Below are 19336 nucleotides of genomic sequence, written 5' to 3' on the forward strand. Positions count from 1 at the left end.
ATAGTAGGTGCTCAATTAAAATGGGCACTTTGAAATGATTCCCTTGATCTGAGTGTTTAAGGCAGAAATCACTCTTCTTTCTCTCTCCTCCACTCATCTTGGCCCCCAAAATATACTCAAAAGACACCTACTCCCCAGAACACAGAAAAAAGCAAAACTCCCATGCCCTACCTACCCTCCACCCAAAAAGTCACTTACCTGGAACACAAGTACAGCAGTCTGACTTCGGGGAGGTCTGACAGGGACCCGGAGGACACTCGGGGGAGATGCAGGACACGTTTCCAGCCTGAAGAGGGGAGAGATGGCAGTGGGTGGGGGGAGGGGAGGGGAGAAGACGGCTGCGGTGCCCTCCTGGCCCATCTAGAACCAGCTCATTCCCCACCCATTTCACACCACACCTCAGGTTTCCTGTCCAACATCAAAGCCTCCTAAAGAAAGCCTTCCCAGCCCGACCTGTGGTGGTGCAGTGCTTAAACATCGGCCTGGAACGCTGAGGTCAACGGTTCAAAACCCCGGGCTTGCCTGGTCAAGGCACATATGGGAGTTGATGTTTCCTGCTCCTCCCCCCCTTATCTCTCTCTCTTTCTGTGTGTCTCTTTCTCCTCACTAAAATAAATAAATACATAAACACACAAACAAGTAAATAAATGGAAATTTTAAAAAACAAAAAAAGAAAAATAGAAAGTCTTCCCAGACCTTTAAATACCACTGTGGTGCCTGACCAGGCGGTGGCGCAGTGGATGGAGCGTTGGACTGGGATGCAGAGGACCCAGGTTCGAGACCCCAAGGTCACCAGCTTGAGTGCGGGCTCATCTCGTTTGAGGAAAAGCCCACCAGCTTGGACCCAAGATCGCTGGCTCCAGCAAGGGGTTACTCGGTCTGCTGAAGGCCCGCGGTCAAGGCACATATGAGAAAGCAATCAATGAACAACTAAGGTGTTGCAAGGCGCAATGAAAAACTAATGATTGATGCTTCTCATCTCTCTCTATTCCTGTCTGTCTGTCCCTGTCTATCCCTCTCTCTGACTCACTCTGTCTCTGTAAATAAATTAAAAAAAAAAACAAAACATAAATACCACTGTGGTCACAACAAGGACAGTCTGCAAGGACCCAGTGCCTGGTGTTCATTACGGGGTGGTCAGAAAGGGGGGCTGGGCTGGAGAGCAGAGCAGGCCGCCCTCCTTGTGGAGACAATGTGCCTAGTCGCCCACGCATTCCCTCCGCAGCGCAAGGAACCCTGGCAAAACGCCGGGAGGCGGAGGACAGGGGCTGCGCCCCCAGGGACACCTTCCCCGACATCCCGGTTTTGAACTGACTACATGAGCTCTTCAAACAAATTTGAAATTACGTTTTAAAATCTTAAGAACTTAAGACCAAGAAGCCCCTGGCTTTGGAGTCAGCCAGCCCCGAGTTCCAGGGTCTGTTCCTCCACTAATAAGCCATGTGACTTTGGGCAAAGTATGTCACCTCTCTGAGCCTCAGTCTCCCCATCCATCAGAGGATACTGAGGATTTTGTGAAATGAAATCAAACACAGAAGAGCTTGGCCCCGCCTGTGTGGGGCACCCAGGAAGAGCTCGACAGTGGGTATAGCAGCTGTCCACGTGCTGGCCCCTCATCTCACAGTGCAGCTTCGGTCGTCTCTGCCAGACCAGGGGCTGCTCTTAAAGACGGTCAGAGGCCTGACCTGTGGCGGTGGGGTGCATACAGCGCCAATCCGGAACGCTGAGGCGGAAGGTTCAAAACCCTGGCCTTGCCCGGTCAAGGCACAATATGAGAAGCAACTGCTTCCTGCTCCTCCCTCTGCCTTTCTCTCTTCCTATCCTCTCTCTAAAGTCAATAAATAAAATCTTTGGCAATGTAAATAATAATAATAATAATAATAATAATAAAGATGGTTAGTGAATGGCAGTGCAGGCCGGCGGACTGAGCAGACAGCAAATCCCAGCCCGGCTCCGTCCCAGGCCCAGTCTCCTCATCTGGAGACAAGACACAGTGACGCTGACCCTGCAGAGCTGCCAGGAGGCTCTGGGGAGGAAACAGGCTGAAAAGCACCAAGGCCCGTGTCCGGTACCCACTGGATGCTCATAATCAAATCCGTGTAACCACATCTGGCAGTGTCTGGCACACAGTAGCTGCTTCATAACTATGCTTGAAGGAGTGAATTTGCCTAAAGCAAACTACGCATCACAAGCTGAGTCTAGTAATGAGCCTTCTCTGTCCCAAATGTGGACACCTTTATGGTGCTGGCAAATATTTTGCCTGGAGGAAGAAACAGCCTCCCCGGTGCGAAGTTTCCAAGGGACATCCATTCCCCTCCCCCTGCCCAGACAGATGGACCCTGTTCGCCTGTTGGCTCTCTCCTGCTCGGCAGAAGCCTCCCTGACTCCACAGACCTACAGCTTTCACATTTTCCCCAAGCTTTTAAATTCAACAGGTTCCAACCAAAATCCACAACCTGAGACCTCTCCCTCCATTCAACGAGCTCACCTTGAACATCCAGTCTTTCCCCTTTCCTCTAAACTACTCAAAGGTTAAGAAAACACCCACAAGGTTTCGAGGCTTCGGGGACCTTGTGATGCTCACCAGGCAGACACAGACGGTGCAGTTCTCCGTGGGAGGTGAAAACACGGCCCCTTCGGCTCTTATGATGCCACTATGAAAACAACCTTTGAAAGACAAACAGGAGCGGAGGAGGCATCAGACCTCTTCAAAGCAGATTTGTGGTCCCATTACTTTTTCAGGCATAACGTACTCAGAACCTTCTCTTAGTGGCCAGGATGCCCCAGGAGTGGTAGTTCCAGGTACCCAGAACTGTGTGGTCCTATGACCCCTGGAGAAGTACCAGGAGACACCCACACAGGATGCTCCAGGGGGCTTCCCTGCATGTCTGATAAAACCGAAACTGTGTTGCAAGCATGGCCTTTTATTCTCATAAGGTAAGAAAGGCAGTCAAATAGTCCTGGTTCAACACCTGGCCTGACCATTCAGTTACCTGAGTGGCCTTGGACATGTCACTCAAACTCTCTGGAACTCAGTTGTCTTTACTATAAAATGGAAATGCCACCGTGTGCCCTACAGGGGACTTGAAGGATCCACAACCTCAGATGTACAAGTACCCAGCACTTTACATTTAGGGCACAGTACAAAAGTAGGGGCAAGTAGAAGGCCACGATTATCATTCAGAAAATCAACGGGTGCCTTTTTATTCCAACCCAATAGGAAGACTTTTCCGCTGCTGCACAAAGTGCACCAACCACGGCGATCATCTTATCACCACGGGTTGGCAGACGCTCAGGCCCCTCCCCGGACCCACCAAATGAGAATCTGCTTTCTAACACGGACCCCAGCAGTGCATGTGCACAGCGAGTTCTGAGGGGCTCTGCTGAAGGACTAGTTAAGCTTCGGGGGCTTTATCCTAACAGCAATGGGAAGCCAATGAAAACCTGTAAGCAGGTTGTGGGAGAAAATCGGAAAGGGGGCAGAAGTTACAAAAGATCACTCCTCCAACAACAGGACTGGGGAAGGGAAGGGGGACACCTAGTATGGAGAAGCCCAGTGACTGAAGCTCCGAAGGGATCCCCAGAGATGAAAAGGTCCCCACCTGTACACGACGGACAGCACCCCCCATCTCCAGAGGGAATCGGGTGGGAACAAACAGCTTCACACGTCACCTTTTCACAGGTCACCTCCCCATCCTGGAAGCAGGAGTTCCAATCACCACAAGAGCCCAGCGCCAGACCAGGGCAGCCCCAAGGACCCCTCTCACCTACCTTGCACCAGCACTGGGAACAACCAGGCTCTGTCCAGTGGCTCCCTGACTCATACATGGTTCCCAGGTGCCAACAGACAGAGGGCCCTGCTGCCGACTGTGGGGCTGTGGGACCCCTGGGCAAGGAAGGGGTCACCACCGCCTTCTCCTGTAGTTGTGAGGGAGGCCTGAGGGTCCCCAATGAGGGGACACTAGGTACTGGGGTGGCCACTGGTGCAGACAGCAGCCTCATCGGGGCAGAAGGGGAAGCTGCTGGTAGTGCAGGGGCGGGAGATGGCAGGCAGGTGGTCCTGACTCCGGCTGGGGCCCCCGGGGCCCCAGAAGGAGGGCTGTGTCCCGGGGAAAGGGCAGGCAGGCCGGCCTCGGGAAGCAGCAGTAGCATCTTGGGCGGGTGGTGAAGGGGCTGCAGGATGGCGGATGGGGCCAGCACGGTTTTCGGGAGAGCTGCAAAGGAAGCACAGGGGTGTCCTGAGGGAGTTGAGACTGGGGGGCCTGGACTAGCTCCACCTCCACAGTCACTGAATGTCTCTGGGCCAGTTTCTCCAGCAACATAAGAGGTCTAATACCGCCAGTTCGACTCTAAAGGACTGGGGCTGCGGACACAATCACCCAGGGAGACTGACAGGAAAGTACCAAAAACGCAGGCCAGCATCACACGTGGGCCTGTGTCCCTGCCCCCAACCCACCTGTGGCTTCCCGGGCTGGGAGGCTGAGGCCCGGGAGAGCTCCTTATGGGCTAGAAAGAGCGCCTTCAACTTTTACATAACATTATACACATATTTACAGGCATGCGGGGAAAGTAGGGCGAGTGATCTGACAGAGTGTCCAGAGGGTCTGCCCCTGGGAGCCCAGGTTCCTGGGGCTCCTATGCCACATGCTCCTTACTTTGTTTCTTTTACCATTTGGAAGAAAACAGAAGGGCTAGGGAAACAACGGTGTAAAAAAGGGAGAGAGAACGGATAAAGGGAAGGAGGAAAAGAGAAAGAGAAGTGTAGGAAATAGGATGAATCAAAAACAAAAGTCAGGCTCTTGGAGGGCGGGGCCTGGCGTGAGGGGCGGGGCCTGGCGTGAGGAGGGCGGGGCCTGGCGTGAGGCGGGCAGGGCCTGGTGTGAGGAGGGCGGGGCTTGCCCTGTTGAGAGGGGACCCGGCCTGGGGGCGGGGCGGGAACTGGGAGACTGGGCTGGACGCTCACCTTCACAGGACACCCGGTCAGCTCGCAGCCTGAAGCCAGGTCGGCAAGTGCACAGGAAGCTGCCTACAGTGTTGTGGCAGGAATGGTGACAGACTCGCCTCTCCAGCGGCCTCCGACATTCGTTTACATCTGCAGGAGAGCCTCGCTGCCGACAGGTGCCTTGTTGGGGTTCCAAGCCTTTCTTCCATCATCCCTTAGACCAAAAGGCTGGGGGAGTCTCCTTGCCCCAAGATGTGGGATGTGACTCAGATGTCTGGCAGTGGGGCTGATGTATGCTAGTCCAGTGGTCCCCAACCTTTTTTGGGCCACGGACCGGTTTAATGCCAGAAAATATTTTCACCGACTGGCCTTTAGAGTGGGACGGATAAATGTATCACATGACCGAGACAAGCATCAAGAGTGAGTCTTAGACGGATGTAACAGAGGAAATCTGGTCATTTTTTAAAAATAAAATATCGTTCAGACTTAAATATAAATAAAATGGAAATAATGTAAGTTATTTATTCTTTCTCTGCAGACCGGTACCAAATGGCCCATGGACCGGTACTGGTCCGCGGCCCAGGGGTTGTGCTAGTCCCCTTGGAAGGTTCATACATCTAGCAGGTGTTTAACGGATGCACCAGAGACTCACTACCCCCCAGCGCTATGTAGCAATATGCTGGCTGGAGGGGATGAACCTGCTGGGAACCTCATCTCCAAACCTTCCACCAACCCACCTGTCACCTGTCAATGTTCTAAAAAAAAGACCCTCAAAGGTCACTGTAATGCTCAAGGTAGGCTTCAGGGCAAATACTGAGCTCCACTAATCTTTTTCCAAGCCCATGGGACCCTCACCTTCAACCCATGAGCCAAGCTCAAGCCAAACAGGCCAGTCCCTTTCTGGAAATTTCTGCTAATGAGCTGAGAAAACAGGGCTCTCCTTCTAAACCAGAGGAACTAAGACATAATGCGCTTTATTTACCAAGGGGAGCAAAGGCAGCCAAAAAAATGAGTGAGCAGAGAGGAATCCTTGGGGTGTATCTGGGAGGAGGGGTGGAAGAAGAACATAACAGGATGAAAGGGGCACGTGGCCAGGAAAAGTCCAAGGCAGGGTCTTCCAGGAGGAACCTTGGCAACCCCAGCCACAAGCGGGCTCCGAGCACAGACTCCAGCGCTTAGAGGCTGCAGAGGACCCGGGGGAACAGACTGCGGACCCTTCCCTGTCCCTGGGTTTGCCCCGTCCATCCTCTCGATTGCCAGCCGAAGTGTGAAGACAGCGGGTCTTCCCGACCTTACCTACACAAGAGTGCCGGTTGCCGTGGAGCTGGAAGCCTGTTCTACAGGAACACCTGTAGCTGCCGACGCTGTTTTTACATCTCTGCTGACAGGGGGTCCCGAGGCATTCGTCAGTGTCTGGAAGGGAATGGGCAAGGCTGGAGTTCTTTTCCCCCACGGGGTTTTGGAAAATATGTGGTCCTCTCCTATCTCTCATCACCATCCGCCAAGCACACGGCGCTCTCGGGGCCTCCCCGTTGCCCGTGCGCCCTCGTGTGCTCGGACTGCCTTTCCTCTTTCCTTCTTGTCTGTCTAGAAAACTACTCACACCTCAAAACTCAGCTTCCATAGCATCTCCTCTGCCAGCTGGTATTTGGAATGGCAAGAAACTGGAAATGATCTGCGTGTTCATCAGTAAGAGCAGTTAGTGAACTGCGGGATGTTTGCACGCCAGAGCACCAGGCGGCAATGAGAGGAACTACGCGGGTCTGTTGACCCTGATGCGGAGAGATCTTCAAGACAGATTGCTGACAGGGGCAAAGCAGGTTAGAGGAATGACTGCGTTCAAATTCCAGCTCTAACATGGACTTGGGCATGTAACTTAATATCTTTAGGCCTCAGTGTTCCTCTCAGGAGAATGGAAATCAACAGTAGCAACTTCAAAGGATAATTTTGGGAATGAAATGAGAAAGTGCATCTATAGTGCTCAGCATAGTACCCAGACACAATAGTTCAGGACTGTGAGCTGCTCATCTCTTATTATCGTCTGTGTGTGTGTGTGTGTGTGTGTGTGTGTACATGTGCTGGGGAGAGGCAAGCTGGGCACTCGGCTGATTAATAACCAGGTGTTATGGATGAACTGTGTCCCCCAAATTCATATGCTGAGCCAGAGCCTCCAATGTAGTGGTGTTAGGAGATGGGCTTTTGAGAGGTAACTGGGTTTCGATGAGGTAACTGGAGGATGAGGCCCTCATGGTGGGATCAGTGCCCTTATAAGAGACACCAGAGAGCTTGCTCACTCTCTCTGCCAGGAAGAGGGCTCTCACCAGGGACTGAATGGACCGTCACCTTGATCTTGGACTATCGGCCTCCAGATGCTGAGGACAAATTTCTGCTGTTTAAGCTGTCCAGTCTGCAGTATTTTGTGACAGCAGCCTGAGCTAAGACACCAGGGTTCTTCTCTAGGGAAAGCTGAGTACTGGAATGGAAGAGAGGGCGTGGAGCTAGGGACTTTTAACTCTTTTTACAACTGGTGAAAATTTCAAACACACAGAATAAAATACTTCAGTATCAAAGGGAACTTTTGTCTTAGCTGCTTTAAGAGTGTTTCTTTACCTAACTTCTATAAACAAAAGTCATCTTAAAACAATGAGTAATTATTTTAAAAGTTGCCTCTCATCCTGCTCACTTAGGAGGAGAGATTCCTTCCCCTTCATGGGTCCCCACAGCACCTGTCCCTCATCCCAACCTGTTGTTTTATTTCCCACCAGACTGGGGCAGCTACAGGGCAGGATGCGTTCTTACGGGCCCTGTGTCCCCAGAGTGTGGCCCAATCGGGCCTGCAGGGCCACGCGGTCAGCATCGAAGCCCAGCAGTGGCAGTGGCAGCGTCATCGTTACCCCGCCCTGAGCCACTCACCTTGGCAGCGGTGGCGGTCGGCAGACAGCTGCATGCCCGGCCCACACTCGCACACAAACCCGCCTTCTGTGTTCACGCAGTGGCCCTCACAAGAGGAGCTTAAACATTCATCAATGTCTGGGAAGAGAGAAAACACCCTTGCACAGCCTGCTGGGAACACGGTTGGGGTGCAGGGAAAAAATACCCCACGTGGACCCTGCGCCCACACTGTGGGCCCTCAGTAGGGCGGAACCCCCACCTCCACACCACCACGGGAAGAAAGACCAGGCACCAGGAAAGTCATCAGACTCTAAAGGAAGCCCCAAGAAAGAAGAGGCCAAGGGGGCAGACCAGATGACCGAGAGGATGGCTGAGACAGAACCACTTCCCACCCACAGGACACCCCCAGCAGGGCAGAGGCAATGGGCAGGAAGGCTCAGTAAATCCCCTCAAATGTTTACTGAGCGCCATCTGTGTGTAGCTGGCCTGGAGGGGAGGCGTTGAGGACGCAGATGTGACTAAGACACGGTGCTGACTCCCGGATGGTTCCAGTCTGATAAGGTAGGAGCCACGACACACACCCATGAGAGCCCACACGCGGCCGGGTGATATGTGCCCAGCAAGGGACGCCTGGCCACAGTAGGAGGGTACTTGAGGAGAGACGGGCTCAGAGGACCAGGAGGCTTCAGGAGGAAGGGCCACCAAGTGCAGAGAGCCTGAGGAAGTCCCAGGCAGCACAGGGAGGACCTGGGCCCAGCCTGGCTGAAGCCTGGGCTCCTGCTGGGGCAGAGGCAGGCATGGCTGAAGAACTGGGTTCAGGCTCAGCAGGGGAGCGAGCACCTAGGAATCTGCAAAGCTTCTGCCCAGGACGCGGTGACTAGATACAAGAATCACGTTGGGAGCTTCAGGCCTGAGGGGGGAGGGGGGTTGGGAGACAGGCCTCCCCACCCCGGCTTCCTGGCATCCCTACCTCATCCAAGGACCATGGCAGCTCTGGAGGACCAGCCCCGCCCACTCTGGTCTGCACCTGAGTCTCCCAACTGCTCTCCACTGGACACCTCCATTCTCCTCCCTCTGGGCCCTTCGGGACCATGGCCACCCCTTCTAAGAAGCCCGCTCTGACTGACCCCTTCCCGCAGGGGTCCCTCGTGGCTGTGGACGGTACAGCCCAGCCCTGCACTGCTCTGACATCGTCGTCTGGCTTCTCCCTGGTTCGGTTTGCCTCTGCAACAAGAAGTGTTTGCAGAAAGTACTCCCAGGAAAAATATTCAGGGGAAAAGAAATGATTTCAACCCTCCTGAGAGGGATGGTGCGAGGAGCCTGAGAAGCAGAACTCTTCTGTAAGACACTCCAACCCAACAGATGTCCTGAGAATAATCCGAGATGCCGACAGGAAGCCCTTTCCTGCAGCTTTATTTATAGTGGCGAGACATCGCCGACAAGCTAACTGAGGGCTGACAGAGAACTGGGCACTTGAATACAACAGCCACATATGCAGCTGTTAAAAATGTTGTAAGGACTATTTCGTGCTACCAATATGAAGTTTAGTGAGAAAAATAATGAACAAAAACTATAGATAAAAGTGATCCCAATTTTACCAAACACACAGATATGCATCCTTAACACACGCGCGCGCACAGGTACACACTTACAAACACACATGCACCCAAAGGAAACAGGCAGGAAAAATAACAAAGATATTTATATGACAAATATCTCTGGCTAGGGACTTCCAGAACTCATCGTGGGTTTTTCACCTTCCTACCTATCCTTTACGTTCCAAATGTTCCAAAATGAGTTATCTTTGACTTTTTTTTTTCAGGGAAGAGACATGATTTTTCCAAAGAAGCTTTCACCTCTCTGGAAAGATTGATATGCAAGAAACTGGTCACCGTGGCTGTCTCTGAGGAAGGTAACGGACTTTGCCAGCGGGAAGTTTTCAAAATCACAATCAAGTAATACTCTTACAAAATAATTGTTGAGGTTTGCTTCCTGCATCTCTGAAACGTCACTTTTCCTGTGGGAGCCTCCTGTGGTCAACTCACCTCCAGTCCCACCTTGCACTTCACCAGTTACAGTCCTGTCATGATGTATGTCATTGTCCCCCCCACCCAGTTCAGTTCCTGGCCCACAAGAGTTCTTCTGTAAGTATGTGTGAAATAGAAAGGACATATTCCTTTGTTTGGTACGCCTCCCTGCCCACTCTCAAACTTCAGAGCTCATCCTGGCTCTGCTCTGCTACAGGTCTCTCTGGGGACCAGCCTGGTAGGAAAGGGAGGGGACTTAATTCCTGCCCACCCCTCCCCCACTGCTCCCAGGCCTCTCACCAGAACATCTGATGCCAACAGCAGTCTCTGTCATTGAGAAGCCCACAGGGCATACTCGGGCCACCTCCTGACAGCCACCATGGTTACAGGTAAGGTCACAGCCGTATTCCCCACAGGGTCCGTGGGCTTCTGAAACAAGTACCGCACACATGAGCATGCGCCATGCTGCGCTTCCGGCCGCCCCCACCGTACCAGGGCTCCTCCTGAATTCTGTGGGGAAGATGCCTTCGGAAGCAAACAGGTCTGAGTTTAAATCCAACTCTGTTACTTACTAGCCAGGTCACCCTGAGTGAGCCACTAACTTCTGTGCCTCACTATTCTCATCTATAAAATGGGAACGAGAATGCCTGCCTAATAGGGTTGTTAGAAGATAATATGGTAGGATTCAAGTACCCAGTGTCTGGCACAGAATTTCAGTGTTAACCCAGTTCTTTCCATGAGCCATTGCCCGCCCCCAGTTACCTGGGCAGGTGGCCCCTTGCTCTCCGTCCTGGCAGGAGCAGACGTTGGGAGCGATGCAGATGCCGTTCCCGCAGCCAAAGGAGCAGAGGGCTGAGAGGAGAAACACCAGTGAGGGAGCGGAGGGCTGGGCCCCAATCTGCCCATCAGGCCAGCCTAGGGAACGAGCACCCTGCTCGGGAGGATGTTCGGGCTCAGGGTCAGGAACTTACGGAGAGTGCAGTGTCCACTGCCCATGGAGGGCACCCAGCCAGGGCAGCAGCCACTCCCGAACCCTGAGAGGCAGACGTGGGGACCTAGCCGGCGTCTGTAAGAGAGGAGAGAACACTTTTTATGTTCTGATGTGACTACAGAGGAGTGAAGCCTCCCGAGCCAGTCAGTAAGTCAGTCAACAAACAGTTCTCGAGACCCTCAGGAGAGGCAATGGGAAGTTTCCAGAGAAAAATGCCCCTGAGAGCTTGTCCTGGAGGCAGGAGAAATACAGATACCAGTATCTTACAGATACCTGTCACATGAACACAAAGCAAAGAGTGGCTAGGAGAGAGGAGCATCAGAGCTGAGAAGGAAGAACTGCAATGGATGAAGAGCCCCAGGGATGGCTACCTCAGGGCCTTTGCACCTGTAGTTCCCTCTCTCAAGAAGGTTCTTCCTTGGATACTCACCTGGATTATTCCCTCCGTTTCCTCAGGTCTCTCTGCTCATGTCACCTTCTCAGAGAGAACCATCTTGTCCACCCTCACCTTGCTTTATTCTTCTTCATAAAACTCACTCCCTGGGCCTGACCAGGCGGTGGCGCAGTGGATAGAGCATTGGACTGGGATGCAGAGGATCTAGGTTCGAGACTCTGAGGTCGCCAGATTGAGCGCGGGCTTATCTGGTTTGAGCAAAAAGCCCACCAGCTTGAACCCAAGGTTGCTGGCTCCAGCAAGGGGTTACTCAGTCTGCTGAAGGCCCGTGGTCAAGGCATATATGAGGAAGCAATCAATGAACAACTAAGGTGTTGCAACACACAATGAAAAACTAATGATTGATGCTTCTCATCTCTCTTGTTCCTGTCTGTCTGTTCCTGTCTATCCCTCTCTCTCTCTGGAAAAAAAAAAAAAAAAAAACCTCACTCCCTGGGACATTGCATTACTTATTCATTTGTTGATTTGTTCATTGTCTGTCTCCCCTACCATTCCCTGAGGACAAGGGCTTCAGCTTTTTGTTCACCTCCACACCAAGAACAGTGCCTAGCACACAGTAGGTGTTCAATAAATGGCTGTTGAGGGCAAGGTTAAGAAGGGAAGCCAGCAGAAAAGAAAAGGGGGGAGACAGCTCCAGAGGGGCTGGGCAGATGTCAATCCCCAGGCGACACCTCTAGGGTAGGGGTGGGGTGCCAGCAAGCTGCTCAAGGGCGTGCAGGGGGCCCAGTGTGCCCCACGCTGGCTGAGGCACAGCGGCACAGCCACAAACAAGCTGGCCCCCCACCCACCTTCAGGGACACTGGGCAGACAAGGAACCAGGTGATAACACCGTACTGTGACAAGTGCCACAGTGGGACTGGCTATAGAGCCCCGAGTAGAGTGAGGAGAGGTTCTCGGGAAGGCTGAGGTGGGGAAGGGGTGCAGGGCGCCAGGGAAGGCGTAGCAGAGGGAGTAGGCGGGGCTCCAGGGGGACCAGGCAGGAGCACAGGTCTGGAGGGTGGAGCCGGCACAACAGAGAGGGCCAAGAAACCCCTCCCGCCTGGGCGCTGTCCTTTGGAGGCTGATGGGAACAGTCTGCTGATCAGGCACAGCCTGAGGACATGGACGGACAAGCCAGACCCACCCGCTCTTGGGGGAGAATAATGTGACAAGTAGTCTGTGCCAAATGTGACAAGTGGTCTGAAAGAGAAGCTCGGGGCACCAGGCTGTACAGAAACGTCTGCAGAAAACGGTCTCTGGAGCCCCAAAGAGCCTGTGTGCTTCCTGAAGTCTTCACAGAAAAAGAGGGCCCTGAGGTGTGCGGGGGATGACAGTGATGTCTCATCCACTGCCCTGGCTGGAGTGATTATGTCAGCAGCCTAGGAAGGAGGAGCCAGCAGCTCCTGCTCCTCAGACCCGGCTCTGAAAGGGACAAGGGTGTCAGCAAGGTAGCAGATCTTAGATTGCCCAGGAGCCTCCTAGGGCGGGCCGTGGCGGGGAGACAGGTGGCAGGAATACTCTGAGACGCGCAGAGCCTGCCGGATCTGAGCAAGAACTGCCGGTGGTGTCGGAACGTACAAGTTCGGTGGGGCTGTCCCCTACGCGCCACCTCCCCCCCCCCCACACACACACTCACACCGAGGCAGTGGCCGAGGGCCAGGCCACCCGCTGACACCGTGTTCCCTCGCTCAGCGCATCACGCACACACCCTTTCTGCCCGCGGCAATCCGGCTTCCGCCAGGAGACGCGAGGGGTTAGGCGGCATCCGTGGGTAAAAAGCCAAGGGACAAACACCCCACCCCCGCCCGCGCACACACACAGGCGGAAACCGAAACATAACCCGGAGAGACCCTGCCGGTTCCAAGGTCCACGGCGTGCGCAGAGCCTGCACACTGGGAAAGCCTCCCTGGGGCGGCCGGTGCCGCAGGGAACCAGGCCCTGCCAAGGCAGAGGCACGATCTCAAGTGAAGCCAGCCAATGTGGGGACCAGGTGGCACGTGCCAGGCTCCCCTCGCCCCAGGTCCGCGCTGCCAGGCAGACTCAGATGGGCTCATCTAGCGCCCAGATCTCCATTCCCCCGTCCACGTTACAGCCAGGACAGCCCCAAACAGGGGCACAGGAGATGCACCCGCCCCGAGGCACAAGCTGCAGTCTCTTTGTCCAGCTCCCCTGGGCTGCGCCCGCGCGCAGACAGAACCCCAGTGGGGAGCCCCATTCGCGGCTGCCGGCGGCTCTGGCTCTGGGCGCCCCTCCGCGCCTCCCCTCTCCACACTGAGAGCGCCTCCGCGGCCGGGCAGGGCAAGGGCGCGGGGCGCTTACCTCTCGGGCGCGAAATGCCCAGCCGGCTTTCTCCCGGTGTAGCCGCGGGCTGGGGCCCCCCGCAGCAGAAGGGAGACGCAGGCGGCCCGGAGAAACAGTCCGGCCCACATGACCGGCGGCGGTGCGTCCCCCCGGCTCAGCCGGGCTCAGGCACCGCGCGCGCGCGGGGGAGGGGGCTACCGGCCCTTGCCCCTCCTCCTGGCGCCGCGGGGAGCGAACCAGTGAGCCCCGAGCTGGCACGCGGAGCCGAGCAGGGGGGCTGGGGACGCCGAGAGGAGGGGCCGGGGGCCGCGAGGGGACGCTGCGCACAGCTTGGGGGCGGGTGGTCTCTGGCACCTCAGAGCGTCACACACAAAAGGCAGCGCCTCCCGCCGGACCGTGGCCTCCTGGCGAGGCGCAGAGCCTCGGGCTGGGTCAAAGATCAGGGACCCCTGGGGGCGGGATTTAGCCCTTGGCCCACACCCCCTGCCCGGGTTTGGGAGTCGGCTTCCCGAGACCGGCTGTGGGCGTCAGACTGAGGCCCGGGGAGGGAAGACACTTCGGGAACAAGGCTGGCGCTGGAGGCTGCGAGTCCCAGGCATTGCTGGTCTCAGTGGAGCCCAAGATGTTTGTGTCGTCAGAAGGTGGGAAGCGTGAATCCCTGTGCCCAAAACTCTGGGTCCTTCCACTGCTGCGCAGTCCTAAACCGGCCCCCAGACTGCCCGCAAGTCTACACCCTGACCTTGGGTGAGTAGGTCAGTGGGTCCACTTGCTGGGAACTAGCCAGTCTTGAACCCAAGGGCTCCTCTTTTCCCTCTTCTGCAGCTGCCCAGGCCAGTCAGAGTGGTAGGCAGGGGAGTGGAGAGCAGGTGGTGGATGGTCAGAGTCATCCAGCAGGGAGAAAGCTGAAAGAATGACTAGAAAGCTGAAACTCTACCTCCGCGCTCTGTGCGGGAATCTCCCTAGCCACCAGGACCCAATTAGTCCAACGACTTAAACATTTCCAGGGATAAAGAACTCACTACCTGTCAAAAGGGAGAGCAATACAGTTTCAAATAACTACCTTTGTTAGGAAGTGTTTTTTCTTCCCACCTAAGTAACCTGTTCCTTTGGTCCTGCCTCTACAGTTGCCAGCCCACTGTCTACCTCAGCCTGTCACTGAAGTCCTTAATTTAACATTGGTGGACACAAGTGAACTTGGTGTTTCAACAGTAGCCTGAATTTTTGTATTCTTCCTTTTCAGATACCACTTTTATTAACAGTCTAATATTAGTTGGCTTTTGGGGTAACCCCATGATACTGTTAGTTCATATCACAGAGTTTACAGAAAAGGAAAACCTCTGGTGTTTTTGTTGTCATATTTTTCTGTTGTTTATTAAACATAAGCTGCTGAGCTGATCTCCCTACCTGAACCTGTGTGGTCACATTTTTGCAGATGTTCATATTTAGGCTGGTTATCTCACTTTATTAGTTTTGATCTATCTTCTAAGCTAAGCACAAAGTCTCAATAAGTAGGATGCGAAAATGTTCTGTCTCCTCAGTTAAATGCAATTTCCATATTTACGTCCATTCTGAGTCCTAAGGACCCTCAGAACCCTAGGGCATTCTTCCTTTGTGCCGCTAACATCCAAAGGTGCACTTTCTCCCCCTACTGCTCACACTGCATTTTCATACTGCATTCTTCCCCATTATGCACAAAGTGCTTCAAAGGGCACCTTCAGCCACCACTTAGTCACAAATCTAGCTCTGAATTATTCAAGAATAGGGATAAACATAAAGACCTTCTCTCACTTAGGCGACACAATCTACCACAGCACTGCCCTTATCAGCCCTACCTAGACTACCACGCAGTGTCAAATAGGTGCTCCATCCTGGCCCCAGAAGCTACCCACAAATTCTCACATTTAACAGGACCAACGTTTCCTTTTACACACCTCTCATACCTCGTGCCAGCTCCTCCCACTGCAGCACACCTGAGCTCCACGGCTTCCCATAGCCCCAGCCCTGCTTCCCAACCCTTAACCTGGCAGGGTCTGCCAGTAATGGCCAGTGAATATCTGAGATGCAACTGTTGCACTTAAAGAAAGTCCTCATTCACCGTCAGGAGAGGTTCGGGGTATTTAATATGTAGATTCTTATTGGCACACTTCAAAAGCGACAAGTTTCTAAACAGCCCCTGGCAGCTCTCCTTTTCCCAGCTTCTCTGACCCTATGGCATTCACCTTGCTCCTCTTATCAACAGTTACTTCTTTTGTTTGCTTTTCTTCTTTCTTGTCCTTTGGTTTGTTTGACCTGAGACTCAAAGTTTGGACCCTGAGTCTCTAACTCAATACTGGTCATCTTCAAGGACTAGTTTGGGCATATCCCTTTGTTCTTTAGTGTTTCCTCCCCACTTCTGTGGCTTGTGGCTTCTGAGTAACAAAAGGGACCCTCCATCAAGGGTGGAGGACCCAAATTGTTGGCTGCAGAGAGAAAGCCTCTCTGGCTTCTGACCTTTCTAAACGGTCATGTGATGAGTCAGTGTTTCTGTTATCCCCCCAAAGGTCGTTCCTGCAAAGGCCTGGAGTGGAGCTAGCTCTTCAGCGCCTCCATGGGAAGGAGCCATTCCAGCTGGCTGCAGCAAGGCTCCACAGGCAACCTTTCACCCTTGCAGTGGTGACTAATGGTTTTTAAGGGGGGTGTGAAAGTGTGGCAAGCAGAAGGTCAAGTTCCCAAAAGATTGCTGGAAATCATTCCTGAATGAATCTACCCTAGATTAAGGAAACAAAAACTGTGAGGACTCTGCAGCTTCCCAAGTCAAGACTGAGGCCACTGATGATAACCTCTCCTCGATGTGGCAGGTCTCCTTGGCTCCGGATCAGGCCGCGAAAAGGCACCAGAACATGTCACACTACACTGTCTTCCTGACCCTGGCACCTTAGTCCATCCTCTCATCTAAGATTTGACTTTTTCATCACAACCTGGAGACCGCTGCTCACCTGCCTCATTGTCCCAGTAGAGCCCAAGCTCTGTGTCCATCAGGCATCCCTGACTCGACTTCCCCGTGCAGTGGGACACTCCTGCTTATCAGCAGGGCTGGCAGCCTCTTTGAGACTACTTGTGAGGAGGCTATGAGGATGCTACTGATCAGTGCCGAGACTAACTGCCACCGGAGGAAAGACACGACCGACACACAAATTAGTTGCAAGAATCACACAGGCAATTTTATTACTCACAAATCCTTTTGGCATGCCTGGGTACAGCTTAAGGGGGCCCCATTGGCGTGCTCCTCTCGGCTGTCTTTGGTCAGAGCTCAGAGCAGCGTGGAGACAGTCCATGCTCACGTTGGAGTCTGGGCGACTAGCGCAACAGGAGGCCCCTCAGCTTTAGTACCTTTTCTGGCCAATGCCTTCTAACAGGTGTCAATCTACAGGATTATCACCTCAAACCACCTTTTTGGAAGTTCCTAGCAAGGAGCCCTTTTGTTAATCTACTGAAATGTTACATTATACCACTTTTAAAATGTTCCTAGGAAAGCTTCTTTTTATGTTAACTTACAGTTATGACATCAAGCCACTTATCTGTGTATAACTTCACAGACACACCAACTGGGCCCTGCTCAAAAGTCAGTCTGTTTATCACATCTGCACATACTATAGTAATTCCTATCCAGATGGCATAACTTTATTTAATTTCCTTCATTTTAGTATTATATATATCTTAATTACTTTTCTATATCTTCCATATTTTTTATATTTCTATATATTTAATTACTATAACATTATATTACTCCAACACTCATTAAATCTGGTCTCCAGCAAGGGACAGGCCTTATCAATTCAAACCATAACTTGAAGAATTCAAATCAGTGTTGAGTTGCAAATTCAAACTGGTTTTTGAGAGCTCATTCTCTTCTCTGTTCAGATCTTTATTCCCGACCCTCAGCAAGGCCAGGAGAATATGGGCAAAGAACAGTACTGAAACACAGGGCTGCCTCCAGTGGAGGAAACTCACCCAGAAGACCCTTAAAGCAGAGATGCTTCCTTGCCCTTTCCCTTTTAAGTGAGAATCTCTCAAAACCCCAGTTTGAACTTGAAACAACTTTCCTGACACTGTATCAAGGGATGATCTTAAAGGAGCTGGCCAATATGCCTAGATCAACCTGTCTCCGCTGTTGGGACAGAGCAGCCTTTATTCCCACTGGGTCACTGGTGGAAATGTAGGCCTAGACACTCTGACCCACTGAGCTAAAGATAGGCTCTGTTTGCGGACAGAAAGAGGAACCCCCAATGTGCCCTCCTCTTGTACTTTAAAACCAAAGGCACCAAAGGTTTATTTGATTAACAGCGGAAACATAAAACTAGAATGCAAAGGGCATGTGAAGGCAGGAAGTTGGGAGGCCCATGAAAAGCTAGACCCGACTTGCCGGAGGCCAGGGAGCAGTGCCTGGGGGCTGATAGGTGGGAGACTGCATCTGGCTGTGCAGTGGTCAGCAAAGGCAGCCCAAGCAAAGCCCAGGCTCAGCAGGTTACTAACAGAGGTCAATGGGAATCAATGGTGACCACGTGAGCTTGAGAGGGCTTGTTCCAGAGGCAATGACAAGTGACTGCAGAGCTGCTCAGTGCAGGAAATGAGAGCAGGACATTGGGCACAGCAGTGCCCGACGCTGGAGTGCTGTGCAGCAGGAAAAAAAGCAGAAACAAATGGCTCTTTCTTTTAGATTCTACTTTATTTGGTAAAACTCAGAAACTAACCACCAGCTCACATCCACCCACCTCCTTCTCTGTGAAGAAGGCAGTTCCCCAGAGACAAAAAGGCTGTGGCTTGGGGGTCATCTACCATCTGTAGGTTTTATACTCGGGCAGCATGGCCTGGTGGTCAGGTCTCCAGACCCAAAGCTCTCAGAGATAACAGAAGAAAGTAAAAGGAAGCCCTCACTTCAAAGAGAAGCTCTCACTTCAAAGACAAGGAACCCTTCCCACCCTTCTTCCCTTTTCCCCATAGCCTCCCCACACCCCAAACTAAACAAAAAGATAGCACAGCACTGTGCACGAGTGTGAGACACACACACAGAGTTTCCTTCCAGCCAAGGGCTGCAAAACCCCTCCCTGGAAGGACCACTGCACACCAGTCCGGGTCTGGTGGCCCAGGTGATGGCTGGGCCCTTGAGACTGGCAAAAATCCAGGGAGATTATTTCACCTTGGCCCCTCCCAGGTGTCCAATGAACTGACTTTAGCTCTAAGAAACCCCCACTTCCACACAGGCAACTGTGGCTTCTGGGGCAGCTGGCGTAGGGAAAGGGTTCCCGTGGCCGAGAAGACAGTGGTGAGGGAGGGGAGGCAGGAGGGTAAAGCCTCCCGGGAGGGTCGGGAAAAGGGGGTCCCTGCCCTTGGCTAATGGATCCGCGTCAGCTCCTCCACAACCTTGATCAGGTCATCCGCGGTGGCCTCTCGCTTCATTCCGCTGCCGTCATCGTACTGCAGCAAGGAAAGGAGGGAGGCGGTGAGGGCCAAGCGGGGCTCCCTCCCCCGGGAAAGGGGTGCCCCGGCAGGGAGGGTGTTCTCATCAGAAGCGCACAGCTCTCTGGGGCGGGTCAGCACGGTGTACTAATCGCGAAACTGGCTCAGAGGCTGCCCCCTGGAGTACGTTTCTCTTCCATCTCCAGTGAGCAACACCCCCAACTCAAGCACCAAGGAAATTTCTCTGCCCTGTGGAATTATGGCCCTGCCTCCTTCCCGTGGGTCTGCCAGAGATCCCAGACATGCCCTGATCT

At 53.3% G+C, this 19336-nt stretch overlaps 2 protein-coding genes and 1 long non-coding RNA gene across 5 annotated transcripts in view; 1 reads left to right on the forward strand and 2 right to left on the reverse strand.

Annotated features, from left to right (window-relative positions):
• The window catches only part of VWCE (von Willebrand factor C and EGF domains), a 27529-nt gene extending 13584 nt beyond the window's left edge, over positions 1 to 13945 (reverse strand). For both annotated transcript variants that reach the window (XM_066251649.1, XM_066251648.1), the window contains exons 1-11: positions 13605 to 13945; positions 10833 to 10927; positions 10624 to 10713; positions 10162 to 10290; positions 7856 to 7972; positions 6239 to 6355; positions 4964 to 5092; positions 3772 to 4214; positions 3603 to 3696; positions 2585 to 2667; positions 199 to 286 (exon numbers count right to left, since the gene is read on the reverse strand). In XM_066251649.1, the coding sequence (XP_066107746.1) occupies positions 199 to 286; positions 2585 to 2667; positions 3603 to 3696; positions 3772 to 4214; positions 4964 to 5092; positions 6239 to 6355; positions 7856 to 7972; positions 10162 to 10290; positions 10624 to 10713; positions 10833 to 10927; positions 13605 to 13714 (1495 nt within the window). In that variant the 5' untranslated portion in view covers positions 13715 to 13945. The remainder of the gene's footprint in view (positions 1 to 198; positions 287 to 2584; positions 2668 to 3602; positions 3697 to 3771; positions 4215 to 4963; positions 5093 to 6238; positions 6356 to 7855; positions 7973 to 10161; positions 10291 to 10623; positions 10714 to 10832; positions 10928 to 13604) is intronic.
• Positions 13943 to 18923, forward strand: LOC136318784 (uncharacterized). Of its 2 annotated transcripts, none has more exons than XR_010728124.1 (2): positions 13943 to 14330; positions 16127 to 18923. It is a non-coding gene; the product is annotated as an uncharacterized lncRNA (long non-coding RNA). The 2 variants fall into 2 exon arrangements; XR_010728125.1 differs by having other exon boundaries at positions 13943 to 14227.
• The window catches only part of DDB1 (damage specific DNA binding protein 1), a 28833-nt gene continuing 27769 nt past the window's right edge, over positions 18273 to 19336 (reverse strand). The window contains exon 27 of the mRNA XM_066251647.1: positions 18273 to 19040. Coding sequence (XP_066107744.1) covers positions 18957 to 19040 — 84 coding nt within the window. The 3' untranslated portion in view covers positions 18273 to 18956. The remainder of the gene's footprint in view (positions 19041 to 19336) is intronic.

Source organism: Saccopteryx bilineata, chromosome 1, assembly GCF_036850765.1.
Source record: "Saccopteryx bilineata isolate mSacBil1 chromosome 1, mSacBil1_pri_phased_curated, whole genome shotgun sequence".
In the NCBI taxonomy this organism is placed as follows: Eukaryota; Metazoa; Chordata; class Mammalia; order Chiroptera; family Emballonuridae; genus Saccopteryx; species Saccopteryx bilineata.